The sequence below is a fragment of the Myodes glareolus genome, chromosome 8 (assembly GCF_982192425.1).
Source record: "Myodes glareolus chromosome 8, mMyoGla1.1, whole genome shotgun sequence".
NCBI lineage: Eukaryota > Metazoa > Chordata > Mammalia > Rodentia > Cricetidae > Myodes > Myodes glareolus.
The window spans coordinates 100,252,241-100,274,726 of NC_142033.1; the positions used below are offsets into that span (position 1 = coordinate 100,252,241).

The 22,486-nt window shown below is 42.9% G+C and overlaps 1 protein-coding gene across 2 annotated transcripts in view; it reads right to left on the reverse strand.

Annotated features, from left to right (window-relative positions):
* Nucleotides 1-22,486, reverse strand: part of Adgre1 (adhesion G protein-coupled receptor E1) — an 82,405-nt gene that overhangs the window by 55,730 nt on the left and 4,189 nt on the right. Inside the window, exons 2-6 of one of the 2 annotated variants that reach the window (XM_048427469.3) lie at nucleotides 17,191-17,238; nucleotides 2,815-2,961; nucleotides 1,714-1,869; nucleotides 1,511-1,630; nucleotides 372-518 (exon numbers count right to left, since the gene is read on the reverse strand). In XM_048427469.3, coding sequence (XP_048283426.3) covers nucleotides 372-518; nucleotides 1,511-1,630; nucleotides 1,714-1,869; nucleotides 2,815-2,961; nucleotides 17,191-17,238 — 618 coding nt within the window. The remainder of the gene's footprint in view (nucleotides 1-371; nucleotides 519-1,510; nucleotides 1,631-1,713; nucleotides 1,870-2,814; nucleotides 2,962-17,190; nucleotides 17,239-22,486) is intronic. The other variant, XM_085692338.2, reaches the window with a different exon arrangement.

Here is a 22,486-nt window from a genome sequence, read left to right on the forward strand (position 1 = left end):
AACCTCAGTATGTTTATTATGCGCAGCACAGGGGAAGGAGTTAGGAAATCTTGGTAGGTATGCAGTACAGAAGCAGAAACAAGAGAGATCTGTATCCATAAGGTGTAAGTAGCAGAACTGGCTCCCAAAAATTGTTCTCTGACCTCCACATATGCACCGTGATGTACACAATACCCAAAAGCACGGAAGGAACAAAAGAAGGATGGAAGGGAGGGAGAGAGAGAGGGAAGAGGAAGTGTGGGGAACAGAAGGAAGAACTCTTGGCTTCAGCTTTTCAGATGAAAATCTTGAATTCATCATAAGCCCAAACCTTTTATAACTGCCTTTGCAACTGGGTTTTATCTAAGTTCCTGGTCAACACCTTCACCTACCTTCACAGGATTCTCCCAGGCCCTGGAATGTTGGCCCTCCACCACTAGATTCGAGTCCTGAGTCACATGTACAATGATAACTTCCAAAAGTGTTGTGGCAAGAAGCATTCTCTGGGCAACTGTCGTGTTCGGCACATTCATCCTTATCTGATGAGTTGGGGGGGAAATGTAGGAGGATTTAAGTGGGGGATCGAGAAGAGAAGACTACACATGAGAGATGCACTCTCTGTGCTAACTGGTAGCTGGCATGGTGAAGACCTTCAACACAGGTGCTCTCTTTCCTCCTGGCTCCTCAGAGGCATGCTTCCAAACCTCCCTTGCAGCTATGCATAGCCATAAGAATAAATTCTGCCCAAAATAGCATAAGTAGAAATGTTGCAAAGAGTATAAAAACATAATTATCAACATTCACAAAAAAATGGCCATTATCCTTCATTCCTCCTGCAACCACACTTTGGGGTATGGATTCAATGCCACGTGGTTTCTCCACTGCTCCAATGAGGAAATGACGTTTGATTCCCCCACCTCCTTGAATCCATCTTGTCCTCGTGCTTGTGTTAGCCAATAGAATACACAGTGGTGGGTGTCAGTTCCAAACTTGGGTCTCCAGAAGCCTGATTGCCTCTGCTCTTTCTCTGGGACTAATTGGCACTTGCACATGAATGAGGCCCAGGCTAGTGTCAAGAATGTCATAGAAAATGGGCAGAAGGAATGTAAGGGCCAGAGGATGGGGAGGAGTGCTGTTAGGTACCACATTTTCTGGACAGGACATAACTGTTGTGCACATAAACTCACAAAAGTTGTGGCTGCTCCTGAGGCCCCACTCCTCCCTGAGTAGCTATGGTTACTGGAAATGGGAGGGAGGGAGTTTTCCTTCAGTAGTGCAGACATTGTGAAGTTTTTCTTGGTCACATCAAACACAATCACGTGCAACAGGGCCACAGCAAAGGCATGAAATGAGATAGTAAATATGTTGGTTAAAAGGGAGATAGGGAGTTTGGCACAATTTGTGAATGGTTAAATTTTAAAAGAGCAGGGGTATATCTGAGGGACCCAGCCTGGCAGGTGCTAACCCTTGGGTTCTGTCCTTGACACAGACAAAACCATATGGGAAATGACAAAAACCAAGTGCCACAAACCTTCACAAACAAGTCCATTCCAGAAGAAACCAGGTTGGCAGGTGCACTTGTAGCTTCCCACAGAGTTCGAACAGTTGGAGTTTGCAGGACAGATCCCACTCGTCAGACATTCGTCAATGTCTGCAGGGCAAAGAAAAAGAATGAGGGAAGAGAATCAAACTCCAACCACAAAAGACCCATAGCAGAGAGTCTGAAGACATTACCTTTGCAGAGAAAATGATCTGAACTTCCCAGAATCCAGCTCTTCCCAGTGGGAGAAGAGAAGCCACTAATACAGCTGCACTGGGATCGCCCAGGCAAATTTTTGCAGACTGAGTTAGGACCACAAGGTGAGTCGCTTTGAAGACATTCGTCGACATCTGAGCAAAGAGAAAAGGAGTGACAAACTGCTCTCGCCCTACCAATTGAACCTCCTTTTATGTACTTTATATGTCCTCATCATCTGGTGACTTTGATGGGGTCCACGGTCTCTCTATGTAAACCTGAGCAGTCTTAAACTTGAGTTCCCAGGTGATAACAGTGGGTTGCTAAGTCAAACACCACACCTTGCCCTCTTGAGACACTCAGTCTTGAGGCACAGCCATCTGTGAGTTTTTGCAAGGAAGAGGAGTCAGGAGAAAAAGTGAATGAAGGGAAGAAGAGAGGTATGTGGAGACTGGTATCCCTGTGTGTGGACAGATGTATGGATGGGTGAGAAGAAAGAGAAGGGAGAAGAAAGAGACAGAGTGAAGCAAGGAAGGAGGAGTGTAGATGGTTTTCCTCTGTGTGGGCAGACAGATGGATTGATGGACATAATGAATTGACAGGCAGACAGACAGATGGAAGGGCAGACGGATAGGCAAATACATGGATAGGTGTGTAGATGAACAGGGAAAAGAAGGCGGGCATGAGGGAGGAAATGGAAAGCTTTGTGCCTATTTAGATATGTATTTGTACCAATGGGTAGATATAAAGGAAGAGAGTAATTTGGGGCGTGTGGTAGGAATGGCAGGAAGTAACCACACCCAGTGCCCAGCCAGCATGAGTCTGACCTAGCAAACACTGGGAGGCTTTGATGGAATGTGAACACTTGTGCATTGATTTCTTCTGAACTGAAGCACACCCTCCCCAGGGAGGAGGGGACTCCCAAGACTCAGGAAGTCAAGATACCTTCCATAACAGATTCACAAGGCCCTCCTCATAGTTAAATGAGCAATAAACAACTGAGCTGCCTGAGCACGGTGTGGGGATCATTTCTCTGGCCTGTGGCCACTGCCGTACATGGGGTTTACACATCCCAAGAAAGTCACACGACAAAAACTCACCTTTACACTCCACTCCTGGGCCCTTAAAGTTGGTTTGCCCATTGCTGGACTGGAAGCCTCGTTTACAGGTGCAGTAATAGCTGTCTGCGGTGTCGGTGCAGGTGGCATAAGCTGGACACGTGGTAGTGTCTTCACACTCATTCACACCTAGGTTGCACAGAAAGAAGAGTGTGGATGTCTGAAATATCGTAATGGGGAATCCAAGGAGTCGTGTAAAGGAATGGAGGAGGCACATCCTGCTGCCCGCCAGGGTGATCCTCTCCAGAAAGTGGCCTTGTAGTTGTGAGAGAGGAAGTTAAATAGATGGAGAAGCTGGTCTTTATAAGAACAGCCTAGAGACGAGCACGTTTGTGCCTGGGTTGACTCCTCAGGTGTAGCTGCCTCAAATAAAAGAGAAAAGACATCCAAACCATCACAAGAATGAATGACAGCAGAAACCCAGGAACGGGAAGAAGCCAGGTAACATGATTTCTCCAAAGACTCTGGGTCCTGGACCACTCAAGTCATCCATGCTGGTGGGAGTAAAAGCCTGAGTGAAGAGCTTGAAACTGCTTTTCCAGAATGATCCGTGACCCAAAGGCTGTGTCAGCAAGCGGGGGAACGAAATGAGGAAATCCACCCTGGATGGGAGAGGAGAGGCACAGCACAGAAAGCAAGCCAGCGTAGGAGATGGGAGTCTGAAACACAGTCCAGTGAGCAAAGCTGAGGCTCCGTGGGTGTGGGCTGTAAACACCAGACCTGCTGAGAGCAGAGCAGCTGAAAGCCAGGCTCAGATATTGTTTTTATTGATTCTTATTGAGCTCTGCATTTTTCTCTGCTCCCCTCCCTGCCTCTCCCCTTCCCCTCAACCTTCAACCAAGGTCCCCATGTCCCCAGTTACTCAGAAGAACTTGTCTTTTTCTACTTCCCATGTACATTAGATCTATGTATGTCTCTCTTAGGGTCCTCAGTGTTGTTCCTGTGCCAGTGTGTTCAAGAGTACTTCCCACTTTCTCTTCTATAAGGTTCAGTGTGGCTTGCTTTATGTTGAGGTCTTTGATCCATTTGGACTTGACTTTTGTGCGTGGTCATAGATATGGGTCTATTTTCATTCTTCTACATGTTGATATCCAGCTATGCCAGCACCATTTGTTAAATTTGCTTTCTTTTTTCCATTTTATATTTTTAGCTTGGTTGTCAAAAATCAGGTGTTCGAAGGTGTGTGGATTAATAGCTGGGTCTTTGATTAGGTTACATTGGTCCTCCTATCTGTTCTTATGCCAATACCAGGCCATGTTTCAGATTTTTAAACCACAGTGGAAACCATCAACAGATACCACCAAGAAGAAAGTAATGTCAGGATAGAGGACAAGATTAGAGAACTCTGCCTTCAAATCCCATCGAGGAATGTCCCTGCTGCCCAAAGATGACAATCCAACTTTAAGAGACCAGGAGTATAATGTCAAGATAAGTTTATGTTGTGTGACTTCCTAGGGAGACACAAATGAACCTCTATTCTCACCCCAGGCAGGGCACTGCCACAGGCCAAGGAAATTATCCCAAACCACACTCAAGAAGCTCAGTTGATTATTGCTCATATAATCATGTGAATCTGATGTGGAAGATGCTTTGACTTCCTGAGTGTGTGGTAGACACTTGCGTCACTTATTTTGGGGACTTTGGCCAGTGATGAGTGTCTGCATGACCCACAAGCCTCTGACAAAGGCTGAGAGCACAAATCTCTAAACATAAATGTAAGTGGTCAATGTGACCACTTATCAGAACAATACCAGTCACTTCCCACCTACCCCCCCCCACTGGGCCTTGTACATACAACAGTAGGTTCTCACTAGAAAATGAAGAAAGAGAGGCTTTGCAAAAGGTACAAAGAATTAAATAATTAAACTTCATAGCACGCCAGATGGTGAGTAAAGATCAAGTTAAAAATGAAAAGACCTGGGGAGGAAAGAATTGGAAGGTGGAAGGAGGAATAATTTCTTTAGAAGGAATCCCATACAGATTTCCTTTAGACATTTCACAAAATCCTAGAAAAAATAAACAATAGTGTGGAGCTTGGACCTGCAAGAGGGCTCAGTGGGACAAGGTGCTTGGGCCAATCCTGATGACTTTAGCTCAATCTCCGAGCCCCACATGGTAGAAGAAGAGAACAGAGTCCCTTCACATTGTCCTCTGAGCTGCATGTGTGTACAGACAGACAGACAGAAAGATATACATAGATAGAGATGGATGATAGATAGATAGATAGATAGATAGATAGATAGATAGATAGATAGATAGATAGATAGAAGACAGACAGACAGGTAGATGATAGACAGATAGATAATAGAGTGATATTTCTTTTAAAGATGAGTTGTGGAGACATATAAGTAAAAATAATAAATGCAAAGACCCTGGGTCAGAACTCCTCCTGATCCTACAGGTAGCAAGGAGGTCAGTACAAATTTGAGGCCAGAATGAGTTGAGGGGAAGTGGGGAGAGCAGAGCAGACCCACAGTCAGATAGACCTTCTAAGTCATTGCATAATTCTGATTTTTTTATGTATAAATGAGTGTGGTGATTCATCTGTATTGTCAGTTTGACTGAATTTAGAGTCTCCTGGGAGACACACCTCTGCAGTGTCTGTGATATACTTTCAGGAAGAAACTCTTCCTGAAGTGAGCCGGCACCCCACCAGCTGGGGATCTAGACAGAGCAAAGGGACAGGGTGATGAGTACATCACCCATGTCATTCTGCACCCTCACCTTGTCTGTGACACGACCAGTTGCCATCACACTTTCCCAGCATTAACACATTCTCTCTCCAAGCCAGGAGCCAATCAACTCTTCCTCCCTAGGTGTCTCCTTGCTGGGTATGAGGCTACAGCAATGTGAGAAGCAGCTAATGAGCTAATGGGAGCCAAGGTGAGGATTTGGATAGAGGAAGCACAGCGACAATTTTAATTGCTGGAACTGTGAGCTTCAGAAATGTAGAAGCCAGATGGCCAGGGATGGAAGATTGTCCCATACCTGTGAGAGGCATGTTCAGTATAATCCAGGCAGGAATGGGAAGAGTGTGGAATTCTGGGTAGGCTTAGAAAGTAATACTGACATGGGTGGTAGATAGAATGGGTACAAATACTGGTTTGAACCAACTCTTGTGGGAGAATGTGAAATCAGGGCAGGGACACAGCCAGCGCTGTCCTCCAGTCAGAACTGACTTTGGCTCTTGAGGGCCTGTCGTGCTTCTGCATGAATCTGAAGATATTTGTTCTATTTATGTGAAGAACAGTGTTGGTGTTTTGACGGGGATTGAGCTGACTGTGTGGACTGTGTTCAGCAGGATGGTTGCTCTGTGTTCTCTCTTCCCACAAGAGGAACACAAGAGGCCATTCTATCCACAGTGACAGCTGCAGTTCCCTCATCCAGTGTTTTATAACAGGTGGACGCTGTTCCCTTTTTCATTTATCCCCAGATGAGGTGGTTTTGTGTGAGTGTATGTGTGTGCCTGCGTGTGTGCTCATGTGTGCGCGCACGCATATCTGTCTGTCTATGCATGTGTGCATGTGTGTATGAGCCTGTATGTGTGTGTGTTTGTGTACCTATGTGTGTCTGTGTGTATGTTTGTGTTCCTGTCTTGTGTGTCTCTGTGTGTGTATGTGTGTGCACGTATATGTGTGTGCATATGTGTATGTGTCTGTGCACATGTGCATGTTCTGTTTGATTTGGTTTGATTTGGAGCTATTGTGAGTGAATTTTGTCCCCTGATTTATTCTCAGCATCTATGTCATTCATATAGGAGTACCACTGACATTTTCAGTTAGGAAGAGAGAGGTCAGTGGAAGTAAAGGATGGGACACAAGGCCAGGCAGTGGGGTGGATACACATGTAAGAAAATGGCATAGCAAAACCTATTATTATGTATGATCCTATGTGCTAATAAAAACATTAAAAAGCAATGATAATGCAGACATCAAATGGGAGGGTGAGACCCCTGTGAAGTGCCCTAAACCTTGAAGACAGACGATTACTGTTCTTACATTTCTCATTGCATTCTTGCCACACTGTCTGAGAGCCAGCTTCAGTCTACCTGCAGTCTACCCAATGTTTCCCACCCACACTTGGGCCCCAGCTCTCTCTCCAGCTTCCTTTGTCTCTGCAGTGGCCATATTGCCCACTGCCAGCACCCTCTGTCTCTGGTTTTTTCTTTGGGGACACTCCATGTAAACCTCTCAAACTTTAAGTCCTTCCAAAACCAGAATAAGAACCCTGTCCTGGGTGACTGGGCACCTACTGACCTGACCTCCCAGCTTTCCCTGACCTCAAAGCCATCTCTGCATCCCCAGTACCTTTGGACATGCTGTCCTGATACTAGGCTGGCCTCCTGTCCCCAATGTTTCACCTTTTTAAATTATTTTTTAAATAGAGAGCACATGGACTGAGGCTACCCACCAGAGGGGTGAGTGCGCACCTGCCCGGCCAGAGGGAAGTGCAGGGCACCTCCAGCTCCTGATGCAGGGACTTCTTGGCTCTGCACAACTCTCTCCTCCTGCTCGAGTTTGCCCTTTTGTCTGCAGGGGGTCCTGTGACCTCCCAGAGTCCTGTCCCTGTCCTGAGGACAACCTTTCAGACCGATGAGTGGGTGCCATCCCGGGACAGGGCAGAACATCTGGGAAAGGAGCACTGGGATCCTTTAGCTCTTGCTGCAGGGGCTTCTCTGTTCCACACTTCCCTGCCCACTCCTCACCCCCCCTCCAAACCTGCCCTATTGTCTGTGAGGTCCTTGGCCCAGAAACAGGTCCTGCACCTTCACTGAGGCTACCCACCACAGGGGCTTCTTGGCTCTGCACAATTCTCCCCCTCCCTGAGTTCACCCTTTTGTCCACGGGGTCCTTTGACCTCCAAGAGTCCTGTCCCTGTCCTGAGGACAACCTTTCAGACCAGCCAACCGTGGAACAGTTCCTGTGCCTGCACTGAGGAGATCCACCCAGAGTCAGTCACTGCAAAGGTTGGACCAAGACACCAAGACTCCCTTGGGGGCATTTGAAGGAAGAGATGGGCAGGCGCCAATGCAAAAATTCCTTCAACAACCTGAAAGGCAACATTACATCACCAGAAACTAAGGATCACGAAACAAGAAGAATTGAACACCCTACTCCAGAAGAAATTGACTTTAAACGGAACATTATGAAAATATTAGAGGACTTAAACAGGAGGTGAAAAACTGCCATAAAGAAATAGAGATGACAAACAAAAATGTAGAGGAAATGGATAAATCTCTCAAAGATACCCAAGAAAAACAAGAAAAAGCAATCAAACAGGTAAGGGAAACAGTTCAAGACTTGAAAAATGAAATGGAGGTAATGAAGAAAACACAAAGCGAGGATATGGAAAATCTGGATATGGAAAATCTGGGTAAACAAACGGGAACTACAGAGACAAGTATTACCAACAGAATACAAGAGATAGAAGAAAGAATCTCAGACACTGAAGATACTACAGAGGAAATAAACTCACTGATTAAGAACAAAACAAATCCAACAAATTCTTAACACAAAACACCATGAAAAGACCAAACCTAAGAATAATAGGGGTAGAAGAAGGAGAAGAGTTACAGCTCAAAGGCCCAGAAAATATATTCAACAAAATTATAGAAGAAAACTTTCTCAACCTAAAGAAATATATTCCTATGAAGGTACAAGAAGCATAAAGAACACCAAATAGACTGGATCAAAAAAAAAAGCATCCCCTCGCCATATAATAATCAAAACGCAAAACATACAGAATAAATAACAAATATTAAGAGCTGCAAGGGCAAAAGGTCAAGTAACATATAAAGGGAAACCTCTCAGAATTACACCTGACTTCTCAATGGAAACCATGAAAGCCAGAAGGCCTTGGATAGATGTGCTGCAGAAACTAAGAGACCATGGATGCAAGCCCAGACTACTACACCCAGCAAAGCTTGCATTCACCGTCTATGGGGAAAACAAGATATTCCAGGACAAAAACAAATTTAAACAATACGTAGCCACAAACCCAGTCTTACAGAAAATATTAGAAGGAAAATCACAAACCAAGGAAGCCAACAACACCCATAATAACACAAGCATCTGACAACCCTCCACCAGCACAACTCAAAGAAGGGAAACACACAAACACCACCACCAGGAAAAATAGCAGGAGTTAACAACCACCGGTCATTAATATTGCTTAATATCAATGGACTCAACTCACCTATAAAAAGGCACAGGTTAAGAGAATGGATACAAAGTCAGGATCCAACATTCTGCTGCCTACAAAAAACACACCTCAAACACAAAGACAGACACTACCCCCAGAGTAAAGGGTTGGGAAAAGGTTTTCCAATCAAATGGACCAAAGAAACAAGCGGGTGTGGCTATATCAATATCTAACAAAATTGATTTCATACTAAAATCAATCAGAAGAGATGGAGATGGATGCTTTATACTCTTACCAGGAACAATTCATCAGGAGGAAGTCTCAATCCTGAATATCTACGCCCCTGATATAAAAGCAAACACATATGTAAAAGAAACATTACTAGAACTCAGAACATACATCAAACCCTACACTCTAATAGTGGGTGATTTCAACACTCCTCTCTCACCAATGGACAGGTCAACCAGACAGAAACTTAACAGAGAAATAAGAGAACTAACAGATGTAATGAAACAAATGGACCTAACAGACATCTATAGAACATTCCACCCAAACAGAAAAGAATATACCTTCTTCTCAGCATCTCATGGAACCTTCTCAAAAATTGATCACATAATTGGTAACAAAGCAAACATCCATAGATATAAAGAAATTGTAGTAATCACCTGTGCACTATTGGATCACCATGGAATAAAGTTAGAATTCAACAACAATTCTAACCCCAGAAAGCCTACAAACTCACAGAAACTGAGCAGTCAACTACTGAACCATCCCTGGGTCAAGAAAGAAATAAAGAGAGAAAATAAAGTCTTCCTTGAATTCAACGAAAATAAAGACACAACATACCCAAACCTATGGGACACTATGAAAGCAGTGCAAAGAGGAAAGTTCATAGCACTAAGGGCCCACATAAAGAAAATGGAAAAAGCTCACATTAGAGACTTAACAGCACACTTGAAAGCTCTAGAAAAAAAGAAGCAGACTCACCCAGGAGGAATAGAAGATTGGAAATAATCAAACTGAGGGCTGAAATCAACAAAATTGAAACACAGAAAACAATCCAAAGAATCAATGAAACAAAAAGCTGGTTCCTGGAGAAAATCAACAAGATTGACAAACCCCTAGCCAAACTAATCAAACGGCAGAGAGAGAACACGCAAATTAACAAGATCAGAAATGAAAAGGGGGACATAACCACAGACACAGAGGAAATTCAGAGAATCATTAGATCTTACTACAAAAGCCTGTATGCCACAAAATTGAAAAATGTGAAAAAATGGACACTTTTTTAGATAAATACCATATACCAAAATTAAGTCAATACCAGGTGAGCAGTTTAAATAGACCTGTAAGTCGCGAGGAAATAGAAGCTGTCATGAGAGACCTGCCTACCAAAAAAAGCCCTGGACCAGATGGTTTCAATGCAGAATTCTATCAGAGCTTCCAAGAAGAGTTAATACCTATACTCCTTAATGTGTTTCACAAAACAGAAACAGAAGAGTCATTGCCTAACTCCTTTTATGAAGCTACAGTCACCCTGATACCAAAACCACACAAAGACTTAACCAAGAAAGAGAATTGCAGACCAATCTCACTCATGAACATTGATGCAAAAATTCTCAATAAAATACTGGCAAACAGAATCCAAGAACACATCCAAAAAATTATACTTTATGATCAAGTAGGCTTCATCCCAGAGAGGCAGGGCTGGTTCAACATACAAAAATCTATCAACATAATCCATTATATAAATAAATAAACTGAAGGAAAAAAAAACATATGATCATTCCATTAGATGCTGAAAAAGCACTTGACAAAATTCAACATCCCTTTATGATAAAGGTCTTGGAGAGATTAGGGATACAAGGTTCATTTCATAGTATAATAAAAGCAATATACAGCAAGCCGACAGCTAACATTTTATTAAATGGAAACTCAAAGCCATCCCACTAAAATCAAGAACAAGACAAGGCTTTCCACTCTCTCCATACCTCTTCAATATAGTGCTTGAAGTTCTAGCAATAGCAATAAGACAGCATAAAGAGATCAAGATAATTCGAACTGGAAAGGAAGAGGTCAAACTTTCATTATTTGCAGATGATATGATAATGTACATAAGCGAGACCAAAAACTCTACCAGAGAACTCCTACAGATAATCAACACCTTTAGTACTGTGACAGGATACAAGATCAACTCGAAAAAAAAAAAACAGTTGTCCTCCTATATACAAAGAACAAAGAGAGGGAAATCATAGAAACATCACCTTTCACGATAGTCACAAATAGCATAGAGTATCTTGGGTTAACTCTAACCAAGGAAGTGAAAGATTTATTTGACAAAAACTTTAAGGTTTTGAAGAAAGAAATTGAAGAGGATACCAGAAAATGGAAGAATCTCCCATGCTCTTGGATTGGGAGGATCAACATAGTAAAAATGGCAATTCTACCAAAAGCAATCTATAGATTCAATGCAATCCCCATCAAAATCCCAACAAAATTTTTCATAGACCTTGAGAGAACAACAATAAAGTTTATATGGCAAAACAAAAAAACCCAGGATAGCCAAAACAATCCTATACAATAAAAGTACTTCCGGAGGCATTACCATCCCTGACTTCAAACTCTATTACAGAGCTACAGTAATGAAAACTACTCGGTATTGGCACAAAAACAGAGATGTTGACCAATTGAATCGAATCGAAGACCCAGATATTAATCCACAAACCTATGAACACCTGATTGTTGACAAGGGAGCTAAAATTATACAATGGAAGAAAGAAAGCATCTTTAACAAATGGTGCTGGCATAACTGGATGTCAACCTGTAGAGGAATGAAAATAGATCCATATCTATCACCATGCACAAAACTCAAGTCCAAATGGATTAAAGACCTCAACATTAATCTGACCACTTTGAACCAGATAGAAGAGAAAGTGGGAAGTAGTCTACAAGACATAGGCACAGGAGAACACTTCCTAGGTAGAACCCCAGTAGCACAGACAATAAGAGAATCAATGAATAAATGGGACCTCCTAAAACTGAGAAGCTTCTGTAAAGCAAAGGACACTGTCATTAAGACAAAAAGGCAACCTACTAATTGGGAGAAGATCTTCACCAACCCCGCATCAGACAAAAGTCTGATCTCCAAAATATACAAAGAACTCAAGAAACTAGACACTAAAACTCTAATTAACCCAATTTTAAAATGGGGTACTGAACTGAACAGAGAATTCTCAACAGAAGAACTTCGAATGGTCGAAAGACACTTAAGGTCATGCTCAACCTCCTTAGCAATCAGGGAAATGTAAATCAAAACAACTTTGAGATACCATCTTACACCTATCAGAATAGCTAAACTCAAAAACACCAATGATAGCCTATGCTGAAGAGGATGTGGAGTAAGGGGAACACTCATTCATTATTGGTGGGAATGCAAACTTGTGCAGCCACTTTGGAAATCAGTGTGGTGGTTTCTCAGGAAACTGGGAGTCAACCTACCTCAGGACCCAGCAATTCCACTCTTGAGAATATACCCAAGAGATACCCTATCATACTGCAAAAGCATTTGTTCAGCTGTGTTCATAGCAGCAATATTTGTAATAGCCAGACCTGGAAACAACCTAGGTGCCCCTCAATAGAAGAATAGTTAAAAAAGGTGTGGAACATATACACATTAAAGTTTTATTCAGCGGTAAAAAACAATGACATCTTGAATTTTGCATGCAAATGGATGGAAATAGAAAACGCTTTACTGAGTGAGGTAACCCATACCCAAAAAGAGGAATATGGTATGTACTCACTTATAAGTGGATTCTAGCCATAATTAAAGGACATTGAGCCTATAATTCGTGATCCTAGAGAAGCTAAATAAGAAGGTGAACCCAAAGAAAATTATATAGTTATCCTCCTGGATATTGCAAGTAGACAAGATTGCCAGGCAAAAGTTGGGTACATGAGGGTGGGGGGTGGATGTAAGGGGAGATAATTAGAGAGAAGGGAGAAGGGGAGGATTTGGGAGAGCTTGAGGAAATGAGATGGGTGGGATGGAGGAAGGGTGGATATTGGAGCAGGGAAGTAAATATCTTAATTAAGGGAGCCATTTTAGGGTTGGCAAGAGACTTGACTCTAGAGGGATTCCCAGGTCCAAGGAGAGGTTCCCAGATTGTTCCTTGGGCAGCAGAGGAGAGGGTGCCTGAACTGGCCTTGTCCCATAGCCACACTGATGAATATCTTGCATATCACCACAGAACCTTCATCGGCGATAGATGGAGATAGAGACAGAGACCCACATTGGAGCACTGGACTGAGCCTCCAAGGTCCAAATGAGGAGCAGAAGGAGGGAGAACATGAGCAAGGAAGTCAGGACCACGAGGGGTGCATCCACCCACTGAGACGGTGGGACTGATCTAATGGGAGCTCACCAAGGCCAGCTGGACTGGGAGTGAAGGAGCATGTGATCAAACTGGACCCTCTGAATGTGGCTGTCAATGAGGGCTGATTGAGAAGCCAAGGACAATGGCACTGGGTTTTGATTCTACTGCATGGCCTGACTTTGTGGGAGCGTGGTTTGTTTGGATGCTCACCTTTATATACCTGGATGGAGGGGGGAGGACCTTGGACTTCCCACGGGACAGGGAACCCTGACTGCTCTTAGGACTAGAGAGGGAGGGAAGGTGGGGAGGGGGAGGGAAAAGGGAGGCGGGGAGGAGGTGGAAATTTTTAATAAATATATAAATTTTAAAAAAACAAAAAAAACAAATAGAGAGCACATGAAGTTGGGAGGGTATGTTAAGGAGAGTAGGGGTAAAATGATCATGTTTCATTGTTTGGACATGAGAAATTTGTCAAAGAATTTTTTTAATTAAGTAAGAAATAGATAGATAGATAGATAGATAGATAGATAGATAGATAGATAGATAGATGGATGGATGGATAGATAATACGTAGATAGATAGATAGATAGATAGATAGATAGATAGATAGATAGATAGATAGATAGATAGATAGATAGAGATAGAGAGATGAGAGATAGAGAGATAGATAGATAGTCTCAATAGATAAATATCCTTCCCTCAAACCTTATTACTCAAATTCAGTTCCAGGACCCATGTGGTGGAGGCAGAGAATCTTCCACTCTCCTGGGCTGCCCTCTGACCATCACACATTGCCACACATGTGCAGATGCATATACACACACAAGTAAATAAAAATCTAATAAATGTTTAATATTTGATAAGTCTAAAGTTTACCACAGTAAAAGCAATAGCTACTTGATCAAATTCATACCTTGGGAGACAGATACTGTACAAATCAGGGGATGGGAAAGACTGTGTAGTTTTCTGGCTCCTCCTAAGCCTTTGCTGTTTTCCTGTCCCTATTCCTTCTGTCAGCACCCACAGCCAATAGAGCACACTATACTCAAGGTAAACTAACACTGGTTATGAAAGCATGTGCTGACAATTCAAGCCACTTGGAACCTGAGACAAGAGTTCCCAAATTCAAGGCCAGTCTGGACTGTACAGTCACAGAGAAAGACAGAGAAAGAGAGAGAGAGAGAGAGAGAGAGAGAGAGAGAGAGAGAGAGAGAGCAATTTTTGAGTACAGATCCTGGAGTAACTGCAGAAATCAGGAAAATAAAAATGGGCCACGAGGTGTGGGGACTCTATAGAGGGAAACATAGAGATTATGGGTGATATGAACGGGGGATGGAAAAATAGAGATGGAGGCTTTCATTGGGAGGAAGGATAAGTAACACTAAGGATTTCTGGAAAATCATGAAGAGCCATTATTTTATATTTTTACCTAGAATTATATATAAAATACATATAAGTAGGTGTATATGCATGTATATATACTTATGTATGTATATGCATATGTGTATATATACATATATGCATAGATACATATATACATATAATAAAGTTGTCCCATCTGAGCTGGCAATGCTTCCCAATGACAAGATGTCCCTAAAGGTGCATAAGTAGCACTCATAGCTCAGAGGTGACCATCAGCTGTCTAATTGAATTGAAGACCCACTCAACAGGAGGAAAGTCATGCCTGGAAACCTAGCCAACTACCCAGGGCTAGCGAAGTGGTGGATCTTAAAGGCGAGCCTGTTACCGCCACTTTCCTAAACCACGGTCATTTCTAACTGCGTTCTGAAAATGCATCCTTCTACCCACAGATCAGTGGAGCTCTCAGCCCTCATCAAGAAGTGTCTCTCTGAAGCAAAGGAAGGCCATTACATAAAGTCACCGTGCAGCAGGTCCAAATGCAGAGAGAACTAACTGATCAGAGAGGGGAGCCTGGCTCCTGAGAATACGTCTGCATCACAACTCCTGCACCGAAGGCGTGGGGAATACCAAAGAAGACAGGGCGGTAAGATTAGAAGAGCCATCGGACCAGGAAGTCTGCTGAGGGATCCTGTCTGCAAGAAGTGACAGAGACACCTCACCCACGACACCTCAGCAATACACCTGAGCATGGCTGAACAAAAATGACACTGGCAGGCATGCTAAAGTGGAAGGCCTCACAGGTCCCCACCCCTGGATAAAGATGGACGGGAAACCAAAGAATGTGGAGAAAGGGGTAACCATTCTTTCCAGGGAATAACCCCCAATTGGTTATCCCTTGCCAAGTGGTCATCTCTGAAATCATATTCACAAGAGTAGAACTAAATTAATTGAGCAGGTTGCATGCATGCGTGTATGTGTGGGGTATTAAAGGGTATGTGTGTATATGTATGTGTACATGTATGCAGCGGGGGTATGTGTGGATGTGGGGTGGTGTCTATGTCTATGTTTATATATGTACGTTGTTTTGGTATTTGGGACGTATTTGTGTGTATGTACGTGAATGTGCATGCATGTGTATGTGTGTATGTTTATGAGTGTGTTGGTATGTGGAGGGGAGGATATGTGTGTGTGTGTGTGTAACACAAGAACAATTAAATGAGGGGCCAGAAATGTAAAGAGTGGTGGGAAAGGGACATGGAAGGGAGGAAGAGAAGGGCAAAATGATGCAATTATGTCTTAATTTTCCATTATTTTACATAAATAATAAATAAAAGGAAAAGTAAAGAGAGAGAACATGGAGTTAGGAAGAAAGTGGTGGTGAAGACAAAGGAGGAGCTGGAGGAAAGGGAATCCAAATGTGAATATTACAGAAAATATTTAAAGTTTAACATTTGTTTTTTTTTAAAAAAAAATTAACTTTTAAAAGAAGACAGAGCTTGGAGGGGGAATGAGAGTGGTTCTGGGAGTAGACAGAGGGGGAACTGGGAGACAAATGGATCAAAGCACACAGTGTCCTTGGATGAAATTCTCAGAGAATTAACACACATGCCATATTCTAGGCAAGTTTCAGATCCCTGCTTTTGCTAGTTACTTTCTTGATGGACTGACAGACGCCTCACAGACGCCCCCTGATGGAGTGACAGACACCTCACAGACGCCCCCTTGATGGAATGAAAGACGCCTCACAGACGCCCCCTGATGGAGTGACAGACGCCCCCCTGATGGAGTGACAGACACTTCACAGATGCCCCCTTATTGAGTGACAGACACCTCACAGATGCCCCTTCAGGGAGGTAAACAGGGTGAGAAGACCAAGCGGTCTCTAGGCATCCGCCGTCCGGAAGTAGAAAAGTAATGATGTTCCCCTCTCTTTGGAACTAAACAACCAAGGTTGGAGATCCCTGTCAATAGGAGCCAAAACAAGCCTCTTCTCTTTATAAATTGATTGACATTGATAACCATTATAGTCAAAGGTGAATTTTACAGACCCAAAACAAGCTCACATCCAATGACTAGGTTTGATTCTGGCTCTCCAGAATTGCAAAGCAGGAAAAGACATCCTAATGTCCCTATTACTATCTCAAAAATGAGGATTAGAAGACGAGAAAGGAGAATTTGTATGAAGCCTACAGCATATGGGAGGGAGGGGGCTTACATCAGAAGAGAGGCTTCACAGCACCTCTGTGACTTATGCACTTCAGTCCCTAAAACCATTCAGAGAGGTTCTGCATCTTGCCTGAGGTTGCACAGCAATTTCAGAGCTCAAAGGAAGTGTCCTGGAGCAGGAACAAGGGGATGTACATACCATTGCTCTTCCTGCATCTCAGTCCCACAAAGTGGGAGGCTCAGCTGCTGGGACATGAGAGCTCTCCAAAAAAGCGTCCTGTTCAGACCAGTCATTTGTTCTCTTTAGCTAACTTACCCTTGAGACTTTGTTCCAGCGTACCCCATCCAGGTACACCACCGCAGCCTGTGAAGAGAGAGAGAGAGCCATAAACTTTTAAGTCGCTTGTGCTCAACCAGCAACACTAACCGTAGCTTGACCCTGTGTAAACCGGTTTGACAAAGCTAGACGGAACCCGCTGACGGAGCCGCATCATAGTGCACCCTCCTCACAGAGCGCTCCCGATTTCTGTGCGCTTTGTTTTCTCGTGGTTTTTCTCTTCCTAAGTGGTGCAGAATCCACAGAGACTAGAAGGACCCCCAGGAACTGGAGTTACAGGAGCTTGTGAGCCACCGTGTGGGTGCTGGGAATTGAACTCAGGACCTTTGGAAGAGTAGGCAATGCTCTTAAGCACTGAGCCATTTCTCCAGCCCGATTATACATTTTCTTAATTAGGGTTACTATTTCTGAGATGAAATGCCTTGATCAAAAGGCAAGTTGGGGGAGAAGATTTGATTTACACTTCCATATCACTGTTCACCATTGGAGCAAATCAGAACAGGAAGTCACACAGGGCAGGAACCTAGAGGCGAGAGCTGATGCAGAAGCCACAGAGGGGTGTTGCTCACTGACTTCTCCCCATGGCTGCTTTCTTATAGAACCCAGGACCAGAGATAGCACCACCCGCAATGGGCTGGATGCTCCCCCACCAATCTCTAATTAGGACAGTATCCTATAGGCTGTCCTGCAACTCAATCTTGCAGAGGTATTTTCTCAACTGAATAGAGCAGAAGCAGAAGGGAAGGACAAGAAGGAGGATGAGGAGGGGTGAGGAGGAAGGGGAGAAGAGGAGAAGGAGAAGTGGAGGACTGTGACTGTAACTCTGGGTCTAGGGGAATCTGACACCTCTAGCCACCATGGGCACCTGCACTGATGTGAACATACACATAGAAACACATGTAATTTAAATGTGTGTGTGTGTGTGTGTGTGTCCTGGCTAGTCTTATGTCAACTTGACTGAAGCTAAAGTCTCCTGAGAGAAGGGAGCCTCAATTGCTCTTTTGTGTATAAGACACGTATGTACACATAATATATATAAACATAAAATATATATTTATATATATATGTCGTATATACAAACAGCAGGCTAGGTGCTCGCTGTGGCTTGGATGTGGAATTTAACCTACAAAATCAGGGTTTAACCCCTCAGTGACCAGATGGCAGTGCTGTCTGGGGAGGCTAAGAGATGAGGCCTTGAAAGGGGGCGTGAAGGTTTGAATTCCAGCTCTGCTTCTCAACTCTCTGCTTCACAGTCTACCAAGAAGAAAGCAGTGCAGCCCCGCAATCCAACCATGAACTCAGCCAAGATTTCCCCAACATGGCAGACCACACCATCACAAACTATGAGAGAAAATTTGCCTCACAGTTTGTATGGTCACCATAATCATCACCATTATCAATATCTCTGTAGTCACTATCACCAGGATCATAGCCTATGTAGTAACCACCACCATCATCACCATCTGTGTAGTCACCACCACCACCACCATCACCTGTGAAGTCACCACCACCACCACCATCACCTGTGAAGTCATCACCACCTGTGTAGTCAGCACCACCATCACCACCTGTGTAGCCATTACCACCACCATCACCACCTGTGTAGTCACCACCACCATCACCATCTGTGTAGTCACCACCACCATCACCACCTGTGTAGTCATTACCACCACCATCACCACCTGTGTAGTCACCACCACCATCACCACCTGTGTAGTCATTACCACCACCATCACCACCTGTGTAGTCATTACCACCACCATCACCACCTGTGTAGTCACCACCACCATCACCATCTGTGTAGTCACCACCACCATCACCACCTGTGTAGTCATTACCACCACCATCACCACCTGTGTAGTCACCACCACCATCACCACCTGTGTAGTCATTACCACCACCATCACCACCTGTGTAGTCATTACCACCACCATCACCACCTGTGTAGTCACCACCACCATCACCACCTATGTAGTCATTACCACCACCATCACCACCTGTGTAGTCATTACCACCACCATCACCATCTGTGTAGTTACCACCACCGCCACCATCACCACCTGTGTAGTCACCATCATTATCACCTGTACATTCACCATCATCATAACTTCATAGTCACCAGCGTCATCACAACCTTTGTAGTCATCATCTTTACCTGTGTAGTTACCACTGTCATCACCAACTGTGTAATTTCTTTGATCATCTTCAGGTTTCATCACTACCATTGCCAATACCATGAGAATGATCATCATCATAGATACATCTTTTTTCTTAGATCAGGTCTCAAGTGGCCCAGTCTAAGCTCAAACTCACTATTTGGCTGACGATTACCTCAAATTCTCATCCTCCTCCCTCAGTCTCCCTAATGCTGAGATTGTAAGTTTATACCAACACACCTGGGTCATGCAGTGCTGGAGAAGAAATTCACAGCATTATGAGTGCATTGATAGCACCCTGCCAACTGATGTATATCAACTGGTTCATAGATATATGATAGATATAGAAAAATGATACATATATAAATAGAAAGATATATTCAATATAGAGAAATGACAGACAGAAAGATACATATATATGTTATATAAAAGAGTGACAGCCAGATATATAGAGGAGAGATAGATAATTGATAGATGATAAATTAAATAGATGATGAGTAGATAGATGATGATGAAGATATATATATATGATAGATACAGATATAGATACACACATATACATACACTCATACATGCATATATACATAGCCATATAATAAATATAAGAGCTTCTAGAGGTTTTCCTGCTATCTCTCAACCCACCCTGCCCCCAATCCTGCCTGTTCCCTGCAAGCTCCATGAAATCCTGCTATGCAGCCTGCTCTAACACTGAGTGGACCTAAGAGGTGAGTCAGCAGCAGCCCTGTGGCTGGACAACCTGACACCCCACTCCTTAGGACCTCCTCCACATGGAGAAAAGCCAGGGACCCCTCCCCAGCTCCCTCGACATTTCTAGCCACCAGCAATGAGTTTTCCTGCTATCTCTCAACCCACCCCGCCATCAATCCCACTTGTTCCCTGCAAGCTCTGTGGAACCCTGCTACACAGTTTGCTCCAACACTGAGGGAACCTAAGACACAGCCACAGCAATGATTGGACCAAGACACCAAGACACTGCCGGCTTCATTTCAAAGAAGAGATGGGTAGGCACCAATGCAAGAATTCCTCCAACATCCTAAAAGCAACATGATAACACCAGAACCCCGCAGACACACAACCAGAATACTTGATCATCCTAACCCAGAAGAAGTAGAAGAAAATGACTTTACCGTAATTTTATAAAAATGATGAAGAACTTTAAAGAGGAAGTGAAAAACTCCCCTAAAGAAATAGAAGGGAAGACAAGCAAAAGGCTAGAAAAAAAACTAAAATAAAAAACTAGTAAATCCCTCAAACACACACACACACACACACACACACACACACACACACACACACACAAGAAAACCAAGAAAAAGCAATCAAATAGGTGAAGGAAACAGTTCAAGACTTGAAGACTGAAATAGAGGTAATAAAGAAAACACAAACCAAGGGAATTCTGGAATTGGAAAATCTGGGTAAATGAACAGGAACTACAGAAACTAGTATAACCAAGAGAATGCAAGAGATAGAAGAAATAATCTCAGGTGATGCAGAGGAAATAGAAACATTGGTCAAAGAAAACATTAAATCCAACAAATTCGTAACACAAAACTTTCAGGAAATTTGAGTCACCATGAAAAGACCAAACCTAAGAATAACAGGAGTAGAAGAAGGAAAAGAACTCCAGCTCAAAGGTACATAAAATATATTCAACAAAATCATAGAAGAAAACTTTCCCAACCTAAAGAAGGATATCCATAAAATGTGCAGAACACCAAATAGACTGGATCAAAAATACACATCCCCTTGACATATAATAATCAAAGCACAAAGCATACAGAATAAAGAAAGAATGTTGAGAGCTGCAAAGGAAAAAGGCCAAGTAACGTATAAAGATAAACCTATCAGACTTACACCTGACTTCTCAATGGAAACCATGAAATCCAGAAGTTCCTGAATAGATGTGCTGCAGACACTAAGAGACCATAGATGCAAGCCAAGACTACTATACCCAGCAAAGCTTTCATTCACCACTGATGGAGAAAACACGATATTCAATGACAAAAACAGATTTAAGTAATATGTGTCCACAAAACCAGCCTTACAGAAAGTACTAGAAGGAAAACCTCAACCCAAGGAAGCTAACCACACCTACAACAAAACAGATATCTGATAACCCCCTACCAAAGAAGAGAAACACACAAACATTACTACCAAAAAAATAACCAGAGTTAACAACCACTGGTCATTAATATTGCTTAATATCAATGGACTCAACTCACCTATAAAAAGACACAGGTTAAAAGAATGGATACGAAAACAGGATCTATCATTCTGCTGTTTACAAGAAAAACACCTCAACCTCAAAGACAGACACTACCTCAGAGTAAAGGGTTAGGAAAAGGTTTCCCAATCAAATGGACCTAAGAAACAAGCGGGTGTGGCTATCCTAATATCTAACAAAATTGATTTCAAACTGAAATCAATCAGAAGAGATGGAGAAGGACACTTTAAACACATAACAGGAGCAATTCATCAAGATGAAGTCTGAATCCTGAATATCTATGCTCCATACAAGAGCACCCACATATGTAAAAAAAATTACTAAAACTTAAATCACACATCAAACTCCACACACTAATAGTAGATCTCAACACTCCTCTCTCACCAATGGACAGGCCAACCAGACAGAAACTTAACAGAGAAATAAGATAACTAACAGATGTAATGAAACAAATTGACTGAACAGACATCTATAGAACATTCCACCCAAACAAAAAAGAATATACTTTCCTCTCAGTACCTCATGGAACCTTCTCTAAAAATGATCACATACTCGATAACAAAGCAAACATCCACAGATACAAAAAAAAAATTGGAGTAACCCCCTGTGTCTTATCAGATCACCATGGAGCAAAGTTAGAATTCAGCAGCAATACTACTCCCATAAAGCTTACAAACTCATGGGAAACTGAACAGTCAACTACTGAACTACTTCTGGATCAAGGAAGAAATAAAGAAAGAAATTAAAATCTTCCTTGAATGCAATAAGAATGAATATATCCAGATCTATGGAACACTATGAAAGCAGTGCTAAGAGGAAAGTATATAGCACTAAGTGCCCACATAAAGAAAATGGAGAATGCTCATATTAGCGA